Source organism: Etheostoma spectabile, chromosome 4, assembly GCF_008692095.1.
Source record: "Etheostoma spectabile isolate EspeVRDwgs_2016 chromosome 4, UIUC_Espe_1.0, whole genome shotgun sequence".
Lineage (NCBI taxonomy): Eukaryota > Metazoa > Chordata > Actinopteri > Perciformes > Percidae > Etheostoma > Etheostoma spectabile.
The window spans coordinates 35532680-35551569 of NC_045736.1; the positions used below are offsets into that span (position 1 = coordinate 35532680).

Sequence of the window (18890 nt, forward strand, 5' to 3'; positions counted from 1 at the left end):
AAATGGCTGGTGGATTTAAGACAAAAACTTTTTTTTTTTAATTTGAACATGTCTGTCAGTGGCTTGTTGATCTTGACATTGTTAGTTAATTTCCTATCCTGGGCTGGGACACACATTCATACGCTTTGATAAAGGACTTATTGGACTTTAACATATCATTGCACTTACAATTACCAACATAGCTGTCCTCAATTTAGGTCATCCTGTACATCTCATCTCCGGTTTTCCCATATATTGTGCGTGTGTGTGATAAACAGTGGGGGGGGGGAGACTGAGCAGCAGCCCCGCTCGCTACAGAGAGCCGGCAGGATTGAAACAGCAGCTGGTAAATTTGAGATGTTCGAGTCACACACGTCTCGGTAAACAAGGAAATGAATATGGCCACGTACGCGTGACGTCAACCCGTTCTCACTCCCGCTTGGTCATTGGCTCTCAGAGTCACATACTGGTACAGAGTCTGGTACTGGGACTGCTTGGATTGGTTGAAGTCAGGGAAAACGCCGGTGATTGGCCAAAATCGTGACATGGACCAAATTCACGGTGATTGGTTGAATCCGTGTGAATTGGCGTGAAATCCTGGAGGAACTGGCTTTTGAAACAGTGGCTCCTAGTCTGGGGAACTCTTTGACTCATGATTTGAGAGTGGCGGCCTCTAATGATATTTTTGTAAAGCATAATTTCAGTCAGGCATTCGTTTAGCAGCATTCTTAATTGCATTACCATGTATTTTTCAGTTCCTTGCTCTTGTGGTTTATTGTGATTTCTATTGGGCTGGGTATGGTTGGGTTTTAATGTATTAACTTTGCCTGTGAAGCACTTTGTGACCCTTTCTGTGATACGTGCTATGAAAATTTAGCTTTACTTACTAACTACCAGTGTGACTGAGCTAGTGGAGCGAGCGTGCGTGTGCTAGCCTGCGTTAATCAAACACTTGCTCGTTGCTGAGTCACATGGCGGGCAAGAAAAGGTGTGCATTCACGTGTGTGTGTGTGTGTCAGCAGGTGTGTCATTAGATCTCAAGATTGGAATGTTGACCTTTGGGCTGAAGTGTGTGTGTGTGTGTGTGTGTGTGTGTGTGTGTGTGTGTGTGTGTGTGTGTGTGGTGTGTGTTGTTGTGGTTGTGTGTGTGTGTGTGTGTGTGTGTGTGTGTGTGTGTGTGTGTGTGTGTGTGTGTGTGTGTGGTGTGTGTGTGTGTGTGTGTGTGTGTGTGTGTGTGTGTGTGTGTGTGTGTGTGTGTGTGTGTGTGTGTGTGTGGTGTGTGTGTGTGTGTGTGTGTGTGTGTGTGTGTGTGTGTGGTGTGTGTTGTTGTGTGTGTGTGTGTGTGTGTGTGTGTGTGTGTGTGTGTGTGTGTGTGTGTGTCCAACTAATTTATTTATAAAAAAAGTTATACATTTTCATATTTAACTTCACTCAAGGTAACCTTCCAGAAGTAAAGCAGAACACGGAGAGCTACAAATAAACCAGTAGGAATCGCATGTTCATACTAGCATCACTGGCCAAATGATCACAGTAAATGGTATTACTACATACTAAATACTACTATTAGTACAAACACCACCACCACGGTCACCTTGGATTTAATGGAACCTGACCAACTGAACTGTGAAATGTAAAGTGAAGTTATTTTGGACTCTGCAAATGAACTACCACCAAAAACTCTACGAACCAAAGCAGGTTGGTTATTTGAAACTTTTGGAAGTTACTTTAAATGCAGTTAAAGATCGGATTCTCTTGAAATTGATGGGATTCTGCAAACTTCTTTTAGCCGTTAAAGAGCCAACTCATTCTGCACTAGGACTCCCTTCATCAGGTACAGTTCATGAATTAATGTTTAATGTGCAGAGTTTATGATCTAATCCACTCCGACTCCAGACTTTGTATTAAGGGTTTTCCCACTAGGAATTAATGGTTAGAATGCGCAACGTTAATAATATATAATAATAGCGACGGACCAAAGCACAGTGCTGCTCTCAGAAGCCACCAGCACCACTCAGCCGTCTCCACACCATCTCCACATTACTAACAAGTAGCACAGCCCCAGTTTAATGCTGACCAGTGAGGAAAGATGTAATATCATGTCATTGTCAGTCATGTAAAATGCACGCCTTCTTCCACTTAACGGTACAACTCAGCACCCATAAACTAGCTGCGCTTCACTAGGTCCACCAGCTACTGCAACTTATTACTGCACTGTAACTATTTCTGGCCTATTCTTCTCTACTCAATTGCAGATTCTGTCCTAAATTGATTTCATTCTGTTTTTATTGCTTACTGTTTTTGAATGTCCCTTTTTGTTCTAATAGTTTCTTTGCCTGTGTAAAACACTTTGAGATTGCCTCTGTGTTTGAGATGGGTTCTATAAATAAAGATGCCTTGCCTTTTTAGTGTAGGCGCCAACTATGCAGTACAATGGTGCTTCCAAAATGTTGTGCAGTAGCAGTATAAAATAGCATAAAGTACAAGCATTTAAAAATGGTACTTAACCCTTGTGTTGTCTTCCCATCAACCATGAATAAAACAACAACATTTTGGTCACTTTTTTCAACATTTTTATTGCGTTTTCAGACATTTTGTCACTTTTTCAAATTTGTGGGTGCTTTTTTAAATGTTTTTTTTGTTGATATTTTTAATGTTGACATTTTCAGATTATTTCGACGGCCCATTTTTTGTGACAAATTATTTTATTTTTTTTACTGAAAACAGGTCAGTTTGACCCAAGGACAACATGAGGGTTATGTACAGTACTTAGTTATATTCCACCACTAACAAAAAGCCAGCGTATTCTTTACGAGTACTCAATTAGTCACTTTATGTCAATACCACTGTTATGCTGTAGGTAGTATCCACACTGAGTTTATCTCTATATTATAGAGAAACCGTGGGATTTCATGCAAAGTCGGGAAAACTAATCAAAGTTGGAAGAACAGCTCGAGAACTGTTGTTTACCTCCATATGATGGATGTTAAGCTCCGTGTGTATCAGTATTTCCATTAACGATACGCTAACCGGTTCTGTTGCTTTAATACGAATCCAAATTATTCATGTAGAATGTATGTACCTGTTGGTCTATTTTAATGAAATACTTGTCCATTCCCTCTTCTTAGTGCCTGCATAATTAAGCAATCTCATTATCTGTAATTAACACGTTCCATCACAATGACATCACCCACTATATGTGTAATAATCTACAACACACATTAATGTAGTGAGGTCTGTGGGCAGTTTATTTCATTTATTTCTCTGTTGTCCCATTGTAATAATGACTCAACTTCTGGTCGATGAACAGCAGGCAGATAATTAGTGGATGCAGAGAGAGGGCATTCGTTGTCCTGGTCTCCACACACACACACGCACACACACTCTGACACTTATGAAAGCAGATTAGCGGGACGTAAAATAATCTAAAAGACAGAAACCTTTTTTAAGAGCACAGGAAGCAACAGTAGGCCATATAAAGAAAAACAACTCTGCTGTTGTGTTGTGTTACTAATTCCCCGCATTGGTCTAATTTACTTGACTTTCACCGGAAACGCAAACATGAATGTGCTAAATGCGATGTGCACTCCCCGAGTTTCTATCTTGTTTATTGAGTCTATTTAATGAAGAGTTAATGAGTCCTGACTCCAGTTCCTGATTTAGTTGCAGGATTCAGTTCCTGAGGGACGTACACAGAACCCTCTCCCAGACTCCACAGAGGCTCGGAGGTACAAACGGATACAGTGGAACAAATCAACAGAAGCCTGTGGTGTTCACAGTGACAATCCCGGATGTTTTGGTGCCCTGGGCGAAGTCTTATTCAGCACCCCCCGCTGAATAAATTAGGCTACTCTGAAATGCAATAAATGTGCATTTACACATCGCAAGACAGAGTGAATAATAAATGTATCTACTTTTAAATTGTTTGAGTTGTCGGCCTGCATGTCCACAAGTGTGGAAACTGAATGATCAATTCAATTTTTATTTATAGTATTAAATCATAACAGAAGTTATCTCAAGACATTTTACAGATAGAGTAGTTAGAAGACTTAACAATTGTAGGATTCCCCCCCCCCCCCCCCCCCCCCCCCCCCCCCCAGAGGAAGCAACTAGTGCGACAGTGATGAGGAAAAACTCCCTTTTAGGAAGAAACCTGGGACAGACCCAGGCTAGTAGTAGTAGTAGTAGTAGTAGTAGTAGTAGTAGTAGTAGTAGTAGTAGTAGTAGTAGTAGTAGTAGTAGTAGTAGTAGGGCGTTACAGGGTGTAGCATGGCATGGTAGAGCATTGGTGGATGTAGCGGGATACAGCAGGGCATCTCAGAGTGTAGCAGGGTGCAGCAGGACCACGGTAACCGCTGCAACCAAGATCTTGTTGCCATCCTAATCCAAGGAAATGAGCTGGGAGAAAAGAAAACGAGATGTTTAAGAACTAGGTTCCCGACTTCGATGCGGGAGTCACCCCAAAAGGATTAATAAAGAGAAGTCTAAGAACATACTGAGCCTTAGTTCTGTCTGTTTTGTTCTTTTTTTAGTTCTAGTTTCTGCATTTTAAAGGGATACAAGCTGGGAGTTTAAAGTAATACATATGTTTGTATATAAGTATAGCATTTAGAAGTGGGACAAGCAATTTTAGGGTCACCCAGATCCAGAAGTAAATGTCCCATTGGTTTTCTCCTTAGGCGTTGTTAGGTGACTGACAGTTGGGGCTCTTCAAGTTTTGGATGGACAAGAAAACATTTGTGGTTGTCCAATTGTGTTAGAAAATAAATGGTACTTTAAATTTAAAAAAAAAAAAAGAAGAAGGTACAAGCCTGTGGAGAGAAGTCAACTTCAACTCCTAAAGTGGATTTTGGCTCATGGGTATTGTAGTTTTAAAAGCCTTCTGCCAAACAAAAAGGACCTACGATTGAGCATTATAAGCTTGGTAAGGGTAATTGTGGATAGGTATGGCAGGGACTGGATTATGTTGTACAAGTTTACCTTATAATGCAGTTTTCAATGCTTTTAAAATCTCCCTCCTTTTATATAATAGACTTTTCATCTCCGTGGTACTGCAGTGATGCTGATCCCCCAGTGGACCAAGTGCCAACATACAAGCCTTTGGCTCTATTCCAAAGTATCCTGCCTCGTCTGAATAACAAAAAGCTGTAACTTTAACCCCTTAAAGTGGAACCAGCCATGTTAAGTATCCAGTGTCCACTTTTCATGCTCTTGAAATGGCTCTGTGGTCCCCCAGTTTGAGAACCACTGACACAAACCATCACTCGGGGGGGGGTGTCCCCACATACAGTAGAGATGAGGCTGAACTGTCCACTGTCTTTAGCCCTGACCTCTCGGCAGCAGAGCATTAAACTATGGCCAACATCGTGTAGTTTCTTATGTGTGTGTGCGTGTGTGTCCATGACAGAACACTAAGCGGGGGGGGGGGATGGAGGACAGCCTTTGATGGGCACTTACATTATCCGTGGTGATGGGCTCGAATGCCACACACACACTGACCCAGTCAAGTTTGCCCTTTGTTTTGTGTATCATACTCTGCTTGATTTTGATTGGCTCTCGGAGCTGCATTGTGTTCATCAGCAGGACATAGTAATCCAGCTTCCTTGTTACTGTACTCAATTGTTTAACTGTTTAATTTTTCCTTTTTGCGATGAATGAAATGCTGTTGTTTCTACGTCAGTCATAACCTTGGAGCTGACGGTTCAAGGAGAGCAGATATTCTATTTATTACCCATTTGTACATCTCAAAGGAGCAGCGCAAACCGATAATCGGTTTATATCTAACGACCTCAGTGATTCAGCGGACTCCTCTAATAATCTGAGATGAGAAACTCTCCTCTAATTGGCCCAATTAGACTCTGTGCTATTAATTAGTAAGAATCAAACCAAGTCTAAGCCTGAACTGATCTGTCTGCTGATGATGACGTTCCGACTGCTTCCCGTCTGCTTCATAAAATCATCCTGATTTCCTGTTTCTGTTTCCTCTGCAGCAAGAAGAACATGTTTACCACCCTGTTTCTATGGTAACCCGAGAGGAGCATGCACGCCCGGGTCAGGAGTTAACCTCAGCACTCATCTCCTCCGCCTGACTCCTGTGAGAACTACACTACCCATAATTCCTGTAAACTGACGACCCAATCTGACATTTAGATCAGTTTAAGAAAGACACTCAGAGGAACCAAACCTACGACGACACTACCACAACGCTGCTGTGAAGACGACCAACATGGCCAACAACACGGCAGACCACCCTCCGGGGAACTCGGTGGCAGAGGGCAACCATGACGGGGACTTTGGGGTGACCGTGATGGAACTGAGGGAACTGATGGAGCTGCGGAGCGCCGAGGCCGTCAACAAGATACAGGACGTGCACGGAGACGTTCAAGGCATCTGCCGCCGCCTGAAAACCTCACCTATAGAAGGTGAGACACATCCAACACACAACCCAGACTGAATCAACATCTTCATTTCCATATGTTTTTTTTAAAGAGTAAAAAATGCAGTCTATCACCAAGAAAGCTCACACATTAGGCCTTAGGAAGTTATTACGCCACACCTACGTCTAATAAAGCCTTGTAACGTTTTTTTTCACCGACTCATATTGTTCTTGGGTCTGCAACAAAGGATTCTGGGCCTTGTAAGTGTCTGCGCCTTAGGCTTTGGGAATCACTGTTTAATTTCAAAGATATTAATCAATATAAAAGTCAAGGGGTTGAATCATGAGTTGGCGTGCCGCTGATTTGAATCTCACCCAGTCAAATCTGGGCTTCTTGGTCAAAGTTGATTGCCGGGACCCTCAAAAGCCCCAAGTTCCTTGTCTGCACCTTTTTAACCGGGCTGCACTTTTTACTAATCTTGTGACCCGGTCTTGCCTTTTTAATACAAATCCAGTTTAACTCCCTAACAAAGCCCAACAGCAGTTACAGTTCTTGCCCTGGAGCCCCCCAATAGATATTTTGTGTTGCTGCATTGTTGTACAGAGCAACATAATAATATTAATTCTAATTTTGGCACCGCTAACACACACATCAGGAGGTGACGATGTGTGAGCCACTCAATGAATTCATACAAACAGGCCGGCAACATTTCTGGTAAAAGATGAAAACACTCCTTATTTTGTGATGATGGATGACCAGTTTGGATTTCAGTCAGAGCTTCATGTGAGGCCAGAAAATGGCCGACATGCTGCTGTTTGTTATTTTGCTCCCCCTCTGTCATCTTTTGATCCATGTGTGTGTGTGTGTGTGTGTGTGTGTGTGTGTGTGTGTGTGTGTGTGTGTGTGTGTTTGCAGACATCGGCCCATTCCAGGATTGAAATTAGTTCCAGCCCGTTCCCCTAATGGCTCCATAGATCATTGCTCTGTTCCATTTAGTAATCAGAGGACAGCTGTAGTCGCGTCCTCTACGCAAGAAAATTACTCACTTTAATGAAGAAACCGTAATTATATTTTCATTGTAGTGAGGGAGGGAGGGAATAGAAAAAAAAGGGGGGAAACCTCGACGTAAGATTGAGAGCAACGCACCACAAAGATGACTGTTAGAGTTAACAAGAGTGGTACTGGACGAGAATCACTCCTGTTTCAATCCAGGAACTGTCTTTTGTTTTCAGTCCTTCATCAGCATCATTTTCAGCGTGGACTTGTTTTTGGGTGTTGTCCATGTTTTCATCTTTAACTCTTTCACTGTGTGTTTTTTCTTAAAGGTCCTATCGTATAAAAATGTCACTTTATGAGTTTGTTTTTTTTAACATTAATGAGTCTCCCCTAGCCTGCCTATGGTCCCCCAGTGGCTAGCAATGGTGATAGGTGTCAATCGAGCCCTGGGTATCCTGCTCTGTCTTTGAGAAAATGAAAGCTCAGATGGGCTGATCTGGAATTTTGCTCCTTATGAGGTCACAAGGGGCAAGGTTACCTCCCCTTTCTCTGCTTTGCCCGTCCAGAGAATTTGGCCCGCCCATGAGAAAGAGAGCGATATCATGGCTTGCAAACAAGCGAAGCATGGCAGTTGGCCAAGGCCACACCCCCACCGCCCTCCTTGCCTCCCACCTCCTCCTCCTAAATGGCATTTAAAGCTACAGACACAGAAATAGCACATCCTTAGGAAAGCTCATTGTGGGACTGGCTCTAGTGGCTGTAATTCTGCACCAAGGCTGAGTGTCAGGAAAGAGACTTCAGATACAGTATTAGGGGACCACTAAGGTCTACATAAAAGAGACTTCAGATACAGTATTAGGGGACCACTAAGGTCTAAATAAAAGACTTCAGATACAGTATTAGGGGACCACTAAGGCCTATATAAAAGAGACTTCAGATACAGTATTAGGGGACCACTAAGGCCTATATAAAAGAGATTTCAGATACAGTATTAGGGGACCACTAAGGTCTAAATAAAAGACTTCAGATACAGTATTAGGGGACCACTAAGGCCTATATAAAAGAGACTTCAGATACAGTATTAGGGGACCACTAAGGCCTATATAAAAGAGACTTCAGATACAGTATTAGGGACCACTAAGGTCTATATAAAAGAGACTACAGATGCAGTATTAGGGGACCACTAAGGTCTATACTAAAACATCCAAAAAGCACCATGTCATAGGACCTTTAAAGGTGCACTATGACTTCCTGCTTGGACGCTTCTGTTGACCATCCAAGTAAATTTCAAACAAAACAGAGCAAGCTCACACCTCCCCCCATGTTCCCGTAACTGTCATGATTAACTGACTAACTGTCACTAACCGCCACCCCCTCCCTCAACCATCTTGTTGGTGATTGGCCGGCGTGTTTTTGTTGTTGTCTTGTGTTGTCTCCCGAGCCCCGGGCATTTTCACAGTGTATTCAGGGGGGCCAGCAGCTAGAGGATCAAGGAGAGATACCTACGATTTGAGACGAAAATTAAATCATACTGAAAGCATGCAGGAACTCATGGTGCACCTTTTAATGAGTTAATAGAAACATTTTGGTTGCCTACAAATGTCTTCAGTGTTCAGTTGCACCTTTTCAAACACAACTAGCTAGCTAGTGCTGGCATTAGCTGATGACTTAAGGGAAAGTCTTGAGATTTTTAACCAGTTCTGTGTACTGCCGTACATGCAGATGAAGGGCGCCAGTACAGGAGGTCCATGTTTACTCGCTGGAAAACTCTGCTAGAGGACGTGTTGGTTCAAGATCGGCGAGTTTAGCTTAGCGCAGTGCCATTGAAACCATAAACGACACAGGATTAGTCGTGTCATCCTCCCCAGATCCGCCCACATGTCCAAATATGGCCACTTCTGGCTCCAAATTCCAAAAAATGGCGACAGCCAAAATGCAAACCGCTGGCATCAAAATTGCATTCCACAAACCAATGGGTGACCTTACCGATGCTGCGTCTGTTAGTTTTACAGTCTAAGGCTTGACTCCAGGCCCCAGAGTTCTGTTGGAAATCACACACGTATTGACCACGGGGGGCAGCAAACACAACTTGAACAGCTACGGTGTCAGAAATGCAATAGAGGAAGAAAACTGCTGCGAGTGGTTACAGTGCACCCAAACACACTGGGGGATGAGAGGATTCATCGCCTCATGTTGTGTTATTAAAAAGAGGTAGTCAATAGTTGTCATGCTGTGGACAGCACTGTACAAGGAGTTTTTTACCCTGGTGTCAATGCATTGCATTTCCTTTGGCTGCGTCACAATAAAAGCCACCTGTCTAAAACTTTTAAAGCAACATCAGCAAGAAATGGTGCATTTGCATTAGCCTTCAAGGTCTAGTGTGTGGGATTTTGGACGATCTATTGGCAAAAATGGAATATATAATATTAATAGCTGTGTTTTTATTGCTGTATAATTACCTGAAAATAGGAATCATTGTGTTTTCATTACCCTAGAATGAGCAGTTTATATCTACTGTACATGGGGAGCAGGTCAGCCATGTTGCACTGCCATGTTTCTACAGTGGCCCAGAACGGACAAACCAAACAAGCTAGGGCCATTTGTGTGCTTGCGTCGGCCACTGTAGTTGGCCACCACGCTTGGCACACCGAAGTTTCAGTTGGGTGTAATCTTAAACCTCACTGTTAGATGCCTCTAAATCCTACAAACTGAAGCTTTAACCTGTGAATACATAGCAGTCTCACATGTTAAGGTAATTTAAGTCTGGTGCAGAAAAGGTGGACTTTGCCGTTTGTGGTGAAAGCTAGTATATGGAGAGGTATTTACAGAATTTTGCTGGAAAATGTGGACCATAGTATTACAAAGTGGAGGAAAACATGGAAATCTTAAGGATATAACTTGATTGTCAGTGTTGTTGTCTGCATGAGAAAGAGCTAGCGTCTGTGTTTCTGCGACAGAAGTGATGCCTGCGTGAAACCAGAGTTTCACACAGCGACTATCTAGCGAATATCACACCAAGTTTCTCACCTTACCTGATTCCTTACACGGATCTGTTTTTTTTTTTTTTTTTTTTTTTTTTGTGTGTGTTTGTGTAAACACGGTCCTGAGCTAAAGCTGAGATGAATCATGTTTCTCACATCCTCAAACAGAACAGATAATGTTCTACTGTCTGAAAGCCAGGTGACTGCTAGCTGAGCTGATCTGCGTAGCAACAGAGGCACCATGTTAGCAGTTAGCGACTTCACACTTAAATATATATAACTGTGTTTCTGCATCAGCCCATGTTCTGGCTGGGAATAGTGAGATGTTTCTTCTTCAGTTGCTTTCACTTTTCTGTCAAATCAGCTGCTGATTGGATGCTGAGTTGACTGTCAATGTTCAACCTGACCACACACACCCTAAGAAAAACGCACACACACTAAATCGCGCACACAGGGCTCAGCCGCAGACTTGCCACCCGCTGGTTAATGTGTATTGATGAATTGGTCTGCTGCCTCTTTGGAGGTTATTGATCGGTCCTCATCATTTTACTAAATCTGTGGATTACATGTTGAGAGGACATGCAGCCTCTGAGCAGGAGACACATAGACGGAAACTTTATTTAAACACGACCTGGGTTACAAAGACTTTCACAGAGACACACACCGACCTAAAAATAAACAACTATTTCAGGAAAATGTTAATGAACTTCAGCGTGTTCTGTCACATTTCTCACTTGATAAGAAGACAGGAAATGATTTATTTTGGTCATTTTTATGTGAAGGAGCTTGTATCTTCAGACAAAGAGCCCGAGAGCTGAACCTGGCAGATAAAAATGGATTCAAACAGTCACTGACGTTGAGTTGTATGCGGAGTGAAAGCACAAACAGTGTGGACGTTGCGAGATTTTTTCAGAGATTTTTCTGCTGATATTTATCCCTTAGATTAGAACTACAGAGAAGATGTAATCAGATGAAACGGGTTGGACAAATACAGTTAATTCCATTGATTCCAAAACCAGAAGTTATTATTATTCAGCATGATTTGAAAACATGCGCGCGCACACACACACACACACACACACACACACACACACACACACACAAACACACACACACACACACACACACACACACACACACACACACACACACACACACACACACACACACGAGCAGTAGTAGTGTAAGTAGGGTCCTGGCCTGCTGGCATGTCGGATCTTTCGAGCTCTTTGGTGTGAGAAGTCAGCAACCAATCTGAGATTCAGCTTGAGCGGCGTGACCCGAGTCTCATACTGTAAACACACACACACACACACACACACACACACACACACACACACACACACACAGCCTCAGGTTATCCATGTCTCTGTCAGTTGAAGTGGAAAGCTCCTCTTAGCGATCAGCAAGAGGGAGAAAGACACCAAGCCGTGCAACCCTCATCTCTTATAGTGAATTAAAATAAACAGTTTGCTGTAGTCGATCTCACCCTCTGAAATTCTCTTTCCAGACTTTGCAAAAAGCTAAAAACCAGCTGGGGAATAGAAATCCATCCACCCATCCATTAGTTCCACCCGCTTGTCCTTGAGGGTCAGGGCTCACATTGGGGGGAGAGGCAGGGTGCAGTCAATCACAGGGCTGAGGAATACAAATGTAAAATATACTGCGTGTACTGAGCTATACAAATGTAAAATTAATGTGCATTTGTAGGGTAAAAGGGTTCAGTTTTAATTGCCTCAGGATTTCTTTTGTTCTTTCGTTGCATCATTTTGCAGCAGAGGAGGAGTGTCTGTATTAAAGGAATTTTTAAGTCACATAACGGAGCATTAATTTTTCTGAAAACCTTTTCAGGGAAATGATGCATTAGAGTATAAACCGACTAGCACACATGAAATGTCTAGCTACATGGAGAGGCAATATAGTCACAAACTGGGAAACTGCTAATTACTTTGAGGGTTTGGAAATACCTTTTTTAGTTTTTGTTAAATATTAATCTGGGTCTTTCATAAATCTGTGTGTGTGTGTGTACGTGTGTACATTCATGTGCGTGACCTCTGTGCCATTGCATGCTATTACGCCACATATCTTCATGCATTTTTAAGCAGAGGGAAAGAGCTTTTGATTCCAGAGAGACCAAAGGAAAAATTCCAGTACATGACATATGATGTTAACAAACCGTGCAGAATACTTACTCAAAAATTCTGTTGGGTCGCATGTTTGTTGCAGAATAAACTTTAGACAATCACATATATACAGTGGTGTGAAAAAGTGTTTGCCCCCTTCCTCATTTCCTGTTCCTTTGCGTGTTTGTTACACTTAAGTGTTTCGGAACATCAAACCAATTTAAACAATAGTCAAGGACAACACAAGTAAACACAAAATGCAATTTGTAAATGAAGATGTTTATTATTAAAGGTGAAAAAAAAATCCAAACCATCATGGCCCTGTGTGAAAAAGTGATTGCCCCCCTTGTTAAAACATACTACTATAACTTGGGTGTCCACACCTGAGTTCCATTTCTCTAGCCACACCAGGCCTGATTATTGCCACACCTGTTCACAATCAAGGCATCATTAAATAGGAGCTGCTTGACACAGTAAGGTCCACCAGAAGATCCTTAAAAGCTACACATCATGCCGAGACCCAGAAAATTCAGGAACAATTGAGAAAGAAAGTAATCTATCAGTCTGGAAAGGTTTATAAAGCCATTCCAAAGCTTTGGGAATCCAGCGAACCACAGTGAGAGCCATTATCCACAAATGGCAAAGACATGGAACAGTGGTGAACCTTCCCAGGAGTGGCCGCCGCCCAAAATACCCCAAGAGCGCAGCGACGACTCATCCAAGAGTTCACAAAAGACCCCACAACAACGTCCAAAACTGCAGGCCTCACTTGCCTCAGTTAAGGTCCCGTCATGCCTCCCCATCAGGAAAAGACTGGGCAAAAAGGGCCTACATGGCAGAGTTCCAAGAGAAAACCACTGCTGAGCAAAAAGAACATCAAAGCTCGTCTCAATTTCTCCACAACAATCTTGATGCCCCAAACTTTGGGACAACATTCTTGACCATGACAAAAGTGGAACTCTTGGAAGGTGTGTGCCAAGTATATCTGGCGTAGAAGGAACACTGCATTTCAGAAAAAGAACATTATACCACCAGTAAAATATGGTGGTGGTAGTGTGATGTGTCTGGGCTTTTTGCTGCTTCAGGACCTGGAAGACTTGCCGTGATAAAAGGAACTATGAATTCTGCTGTCTACCAAGAGATCCTGAAGGAGAATGTCCGACCATCTGTTCGTGTACTCAGCTGAACGAACTTGGGTTCTGCAGCAGGACATGATCCTAAACACCCCAGCAAGTCCACCACCGAATGGTGAAGAAAACACAAATGAAGACTTTGGATTGGCCTAGCCAAAGTCCTGACCTGAATCCTATTGAGATGTTGTGGTATGACCTTAAAAAGCCGTTCATGCTCAAAAAAACTCTAATGTAACTGAATTAGGACAATTCTGCAAAGTTGAGTGGGCCAAAATTCCTCCAGGACGCTGTAAAAGCCTCATTGCACGTTATCGCAAACGCTTGGTTGCAGTTGTTGCTGCTAGGGTGGCCCACCCAGTTTTGGTTTAGGGGGCAATCACTTTTTCACACAGGGCATGATGGTTTTGGATTTTTTTTCACCTTTTTAATAATAAACACCTTCATTTCAAATTGCATTTTGTGTTTACTTGTGTTTGTCCTGACTATGTTCAAATTGGTTTGATGTTCTAAACACTTAAGTGTGACAAACATGCAAAGGAACAGGAAATGAGAAGGGGGCAAACACTTTTTCACACCACTTAGATAGAGTATATAAGTAAAACCATAGTGACTATCTGTTGTTTACAGTGTGCTCTTTTAAACCCTTGGTTGTCTTCCCGTTAACCATGAACTTGTCCTTCCGGTCAAATTGTGCAAATGAATATTTTTTTGGGCTTTTTCCGATGCTTTTGTTGCTTTTTCTGATTTATTTGTCACTTTTTCGAGCTCTTGGGTTTTTAAAAAAAACCTGAGCTGGTTTAATAGTTTTTTTTTTATTCTTATTCTTGGAATTCATGGTCAACGAACCTCATTTAGATCAAATTATTCATCCGTTTTTAGTTAAAAAGGCAGAAATTATGAATTATTTTGACTGACAGTTAAGATCAGAGGATGTTGAGTGGATCACAGATGGGTAGACGTCAAAGTTTAGTCCGGATACTGTTTTGAAACCATTAAACAAAATAATTCAAATGCTAAAAGACTACATAAAAGCCCCAAAAATTCAATGAAAGTAATGTTGTATGGAATCATCCATGTTAGTTTTGGGCAATTCGGTTGAAACAAATCCACATTTCTGGTATAAAACAATTAGAAACGGGTCAATTTGACCCAAGGACAACACAAGGGTTAAAGGGCTGGGTGAGCTGAGAGGACTGCTTCTGTAGGCAATTGGGCAAATTGTCACATGTCACACACACACGGAATAAACTATCCAGTATCATGCATTATGCATTTACACACTTAGCTTGCTTGCTTACTATGTGGGAAACTGAATGAACGTTACTAAACATAACAGGAATACAACTTTTATACATGAACTCATCCGTGAGATCTATTTCCTTCTTCAGTGTTGGTTGTGGCAGAAAGTTACTTATTTGACGTTTTAATACGTGTGACCTCGGGCAAACTCGCATCATTGATTTCAAAGGGCAATCGCACCGCCTCTGCCATTTGCTGTGCACTCTGAACACATCTTAACAGTTGATACTCTTAGTTTTGGTACTTGAAATTGGTTGGATACAGATAAAGTGTGAAATTAATATCATTTGTCAGATGCAGCTTATAGCCTTGACATTAGTATCATTTGTCAGATACGGCTTATAGGCGCGCCATTAGTGTCATTTGCTTCTGTGTGTCAGCAACTTTGAGGCAGTAGGGAAAGAAAAAAAGCACTGCAAGATGATAGAAAAAAAGATTACAGCAAATAGAGAACTGGTGGATGGACTGCAAAGGTGATGGAGGAAGGAAAAAGGAAGCAGTCCTGACAGCATGGAGGAGAGAGAAGGAGAAAACAGTTGACTTCCAACAATCGGCACAATAAGCCTGGGCATTAATCCCTGTCTCAGAGGGAGGATGAATGGAAGGGAAAGATGGAAGCTGCATGTTGGCTGATTTTTGGACCAATGAAGTCCTAAACATCTGTGACAGGCGAGCGTGCCGCCAACTGCTCCGCTGCTGCTGGGACGTCATCTCCGAGCCGACACCAGATGAAACCCGTCGCCGATCAAACCAACCTTTGGACTACACAATGAAAGCTGTTGATGACTTTGACAACCGCTGTGCTTTTTAAAAAAAAAAAATCTTTGTGCGTTTCTGGTCTTGCTCTGAACCACAGAGGTACTCAGACATGTTGGTCGTACTGTCTCTCAGACAGACTGCTGCTTTTACACAGAAGTATGTTCAGGTACACGGCAGAGTGCTGTGTTACTACTGTAGCTTTTAAGTTTTCATTTCTAAATCTCTCACACCGATGCATCATCTGCCTCATGTCATTTAATTAACCTCATCCCACATCACTTCTCGTCTCATGTCACCTCCTCTCACTTTATCCTAACTCATGTGATTTTTTTTATTTCATCTCATCTCAGTCACCTTTGGCTAACCATCTAATTAAGGATTCTTCACATAATTGATGAGGAAAGTAGTAGCTTTGTGTGTGTCGTGGCTGAATACTACTCTGAAAATACACAAAACCTGAAAATAGCAGAAACCAGTATCTGGTATTTCTACCTGACTAGAGTCAAAAGAAAAGAGAAAGATGGAGAGAAGTCATAAAAAAAAAGAGGAGGAGGAGGAGGGGAACTCTCCATTCAGTTTCGGAATCATCAGAGAAGAAATAAGAGACCGTTATTAAAACAAATGAAGGCAGAAACATGTTCATGCTGACTTACAGGGTCCTCATTCATGGGAAATCCTGGCAGTGCAGCCTGTTGACATTCGGATCACGTTCCACTGCACATCTCCCAATTCCACCAAGGAACCACAGCGGCCATGTTGCTGCCTACACAGCCATGCAGAGGAAGTCCCAGACTCCCAGGTTATTACCGACAAACGCCCAGATTTCTTAAAAAGAAGCACATGATTTTGACTAGTTTTCCTTCAGACTCGCCCCTGTGCACCTAGACAAGAAGTCCCTGCAAATAAATACTCTACTGAATTTGAAGTTAACAAGGTCTTGTGGGGACGAGATCAGCTCAGATAGTCCTCCTTTTACAGAGAGAATTAATAAGTATTCTATAATTGATGATTTAATAATAATCTGCAAATGGGGTTTTTAAGTCTTCCTGCTCTGTTCCCTCTGTGAGCAACTGGGTCGACGGAGACATCTTTTTGTTTTTAATGTCTTTGTATGGAGAATGAATGAGCAGTTGGCTATGAGTCACTGCTGGAAAATGACAGTCACAGCTCTGGAATCAATAACTCTCATATATTGTTTGGTCTTCAGAGAGCAGAGGGTCGCAAATATCCTTCCGCAGAAAGTCAGGACGAGAAACTTCAGACAGATATTGAAGAAATCCTGTGACTGACGTTCCATCCTACTCATCCAAACCTTATTTTTGTTTAAGGGTCTGCAGGATCTTCCTGTGAGCCAGCTGATCCAGATCCTGATCTGTTGTATTGACGTGGAGTATGTTGGCTCTGGTAGAGCAGCAGATTGTGGGTACAGCGGGGGGGGGGTTCAGGTCAGTTAAAGCCAGTTAAGGCTGCCATGGGCACTTTGCTACTACAGACAACACACCCGTGGTTCCCAGCCTGGGGGTCGGGGCCCACACAAGGGCCCCCTGGATCAACATGAAGGGTCACAGAATGATTGACAGGAAGACAAACCTACAGGCAACATACTTATGATATATTAGGCAATATTTACTTTTCTCACTCTTTTTATAATTAGTTTTTCTTGGGAATTGCTGAGTAATTCTTACTTGTGTCAAGGGGTCGTTTTAAGTGACCACAAGCTAAATCAGTAGGGGAATCACTGTCTCGAGCTATGATCTGGTCCAAAATCAGGCCTTTCCCTTTATGAACCAGCCCAGTTTCTTTCTGAGCCGAGCCCAACCCAAGCCTGAAGGACGGCAGCAGTTTTTGGGCGTGAGCCGGTTTAAAAAAAAACCCAAAAAAATTCCACTGTAAATTTTTTTTAAATAAATTATTCATGCCTGTAAGTTGAATAGCTATCCAGAAGATGTACATGGAAATACTGCAGTCTATTATGTCAACAAAAGTAGGTCATGTTGCAGAAGTACTGTTTATAGAAATATGTAATATGCTTATTTTTCCTGCACTGTGGGTAGGTGCACAGCTCCAGTATGCAGTAGCTAATTACACTTCCAATAAAGGTTTAAGACAGGACGTCTTTATTGGATGCAGTTGTGAAACTTGAAAACATTGAGGGACCCATTTAATGACAGTGAATACAAAACCATACATAAGAAGCAAACAAACAATTGCACTTTTACTCATATATGAAGAGACAGCTGCTGTGATTTCTGTAGCACCATTTCCCTCTTTTACCCACACACCTGAAAGTCATTTGGGTCATGTTTTTATTTTTGAAATGACTTCAATACCCAGAAGAAGGCTTCCAGCCAAATCGGGGCGTTGTCAGCTGTGCAGCATTAGAATGCAGCATGTTTCTTCCAAAAGAGCACTGACTTTTGGTATTGCCGTGACCATCGGGGTCTTGCGTTTGTGTCTGCAGGTCTGTCCGGTAACCCCGTCGATTTGGAGAAACGTCACGCGGCGTTCGGCAAGAACTTCATCCCCCCCAAGAAGGCCAAGACGTTTCTGCAGCTGGTGTGGGAGGCTCTGCAGGACGTCACTCTCATTATCCTGGAAATCGCCGCCATCATCTCGCTGGGCCTGTCCTTCTACCATCCACCAGGGGGCGACAGTGAAGGTGGGTGTAGCCAGAGCTTGAACTGATAGAGGTCACTCAGGTCGTGTCCTCACTATTTTTATTTTAAATGTTATATCTCTTTTTAATTAATTAATTAATTAAAGCAGTTATTGTACGCTAATCCCGTTGTTTTTAGGCTTTATAGATTTAAATGTAATCAAATAACATAACACATTATTGAAGGTTTCAGTATTTGTCCATCAGAATTGAATTCCTACATTCCTTAGACCATCATGTTGGCGAAATATATAATTAATAAAAATATAGGTTCGAATAAATAAATCAGTAATTTATTGTAATCTAACCTATATTTTTATTAATTATATATCATTTTATTTCAGCAATCCATTTTTCTGGGAGCTCAGTATTATGAATTGTGTTCATGCATTTATTTAAATTTCATTTTCTTATGTACATTAAATAAATTTACTCTAACTTTTCTTTTTTATCTATTTGTTTTAGTTATCTGATTTGTTGTATGTATTATATTCATATGTATTTTTATTCATTTATTTATTTAATCCTTTCTTTATTCATATATTTTATTTTTATTTGTATTTAATATTTGTTCATATTTCATGTTTTTA

General features: G+C 41.9%; 1 protein-coding gene across 1 annotated transcript in view; it reads left to right on the top strand.

Moving 5' to 3' along the window:
• LOC116688592 (plasma membrane calcium-transporting ATPase 1-like) overlaps positions 1-18890 on the top strand; it is a 158283-nt gene that overhangs the window by 92609 nt on the left and 46784 nt on the right. Inside the window, 2 exon segments of the mRNA XM_032514734.1 lie at positions 5967-6398; positions 18106-18303. Of these exon segments, the coding sequence (XP_032370625.1) occupies positions 6203-6398; positions 18106-18303 (394 nt within the window). The 5' untranslated portion in view covers positions 5967-6202.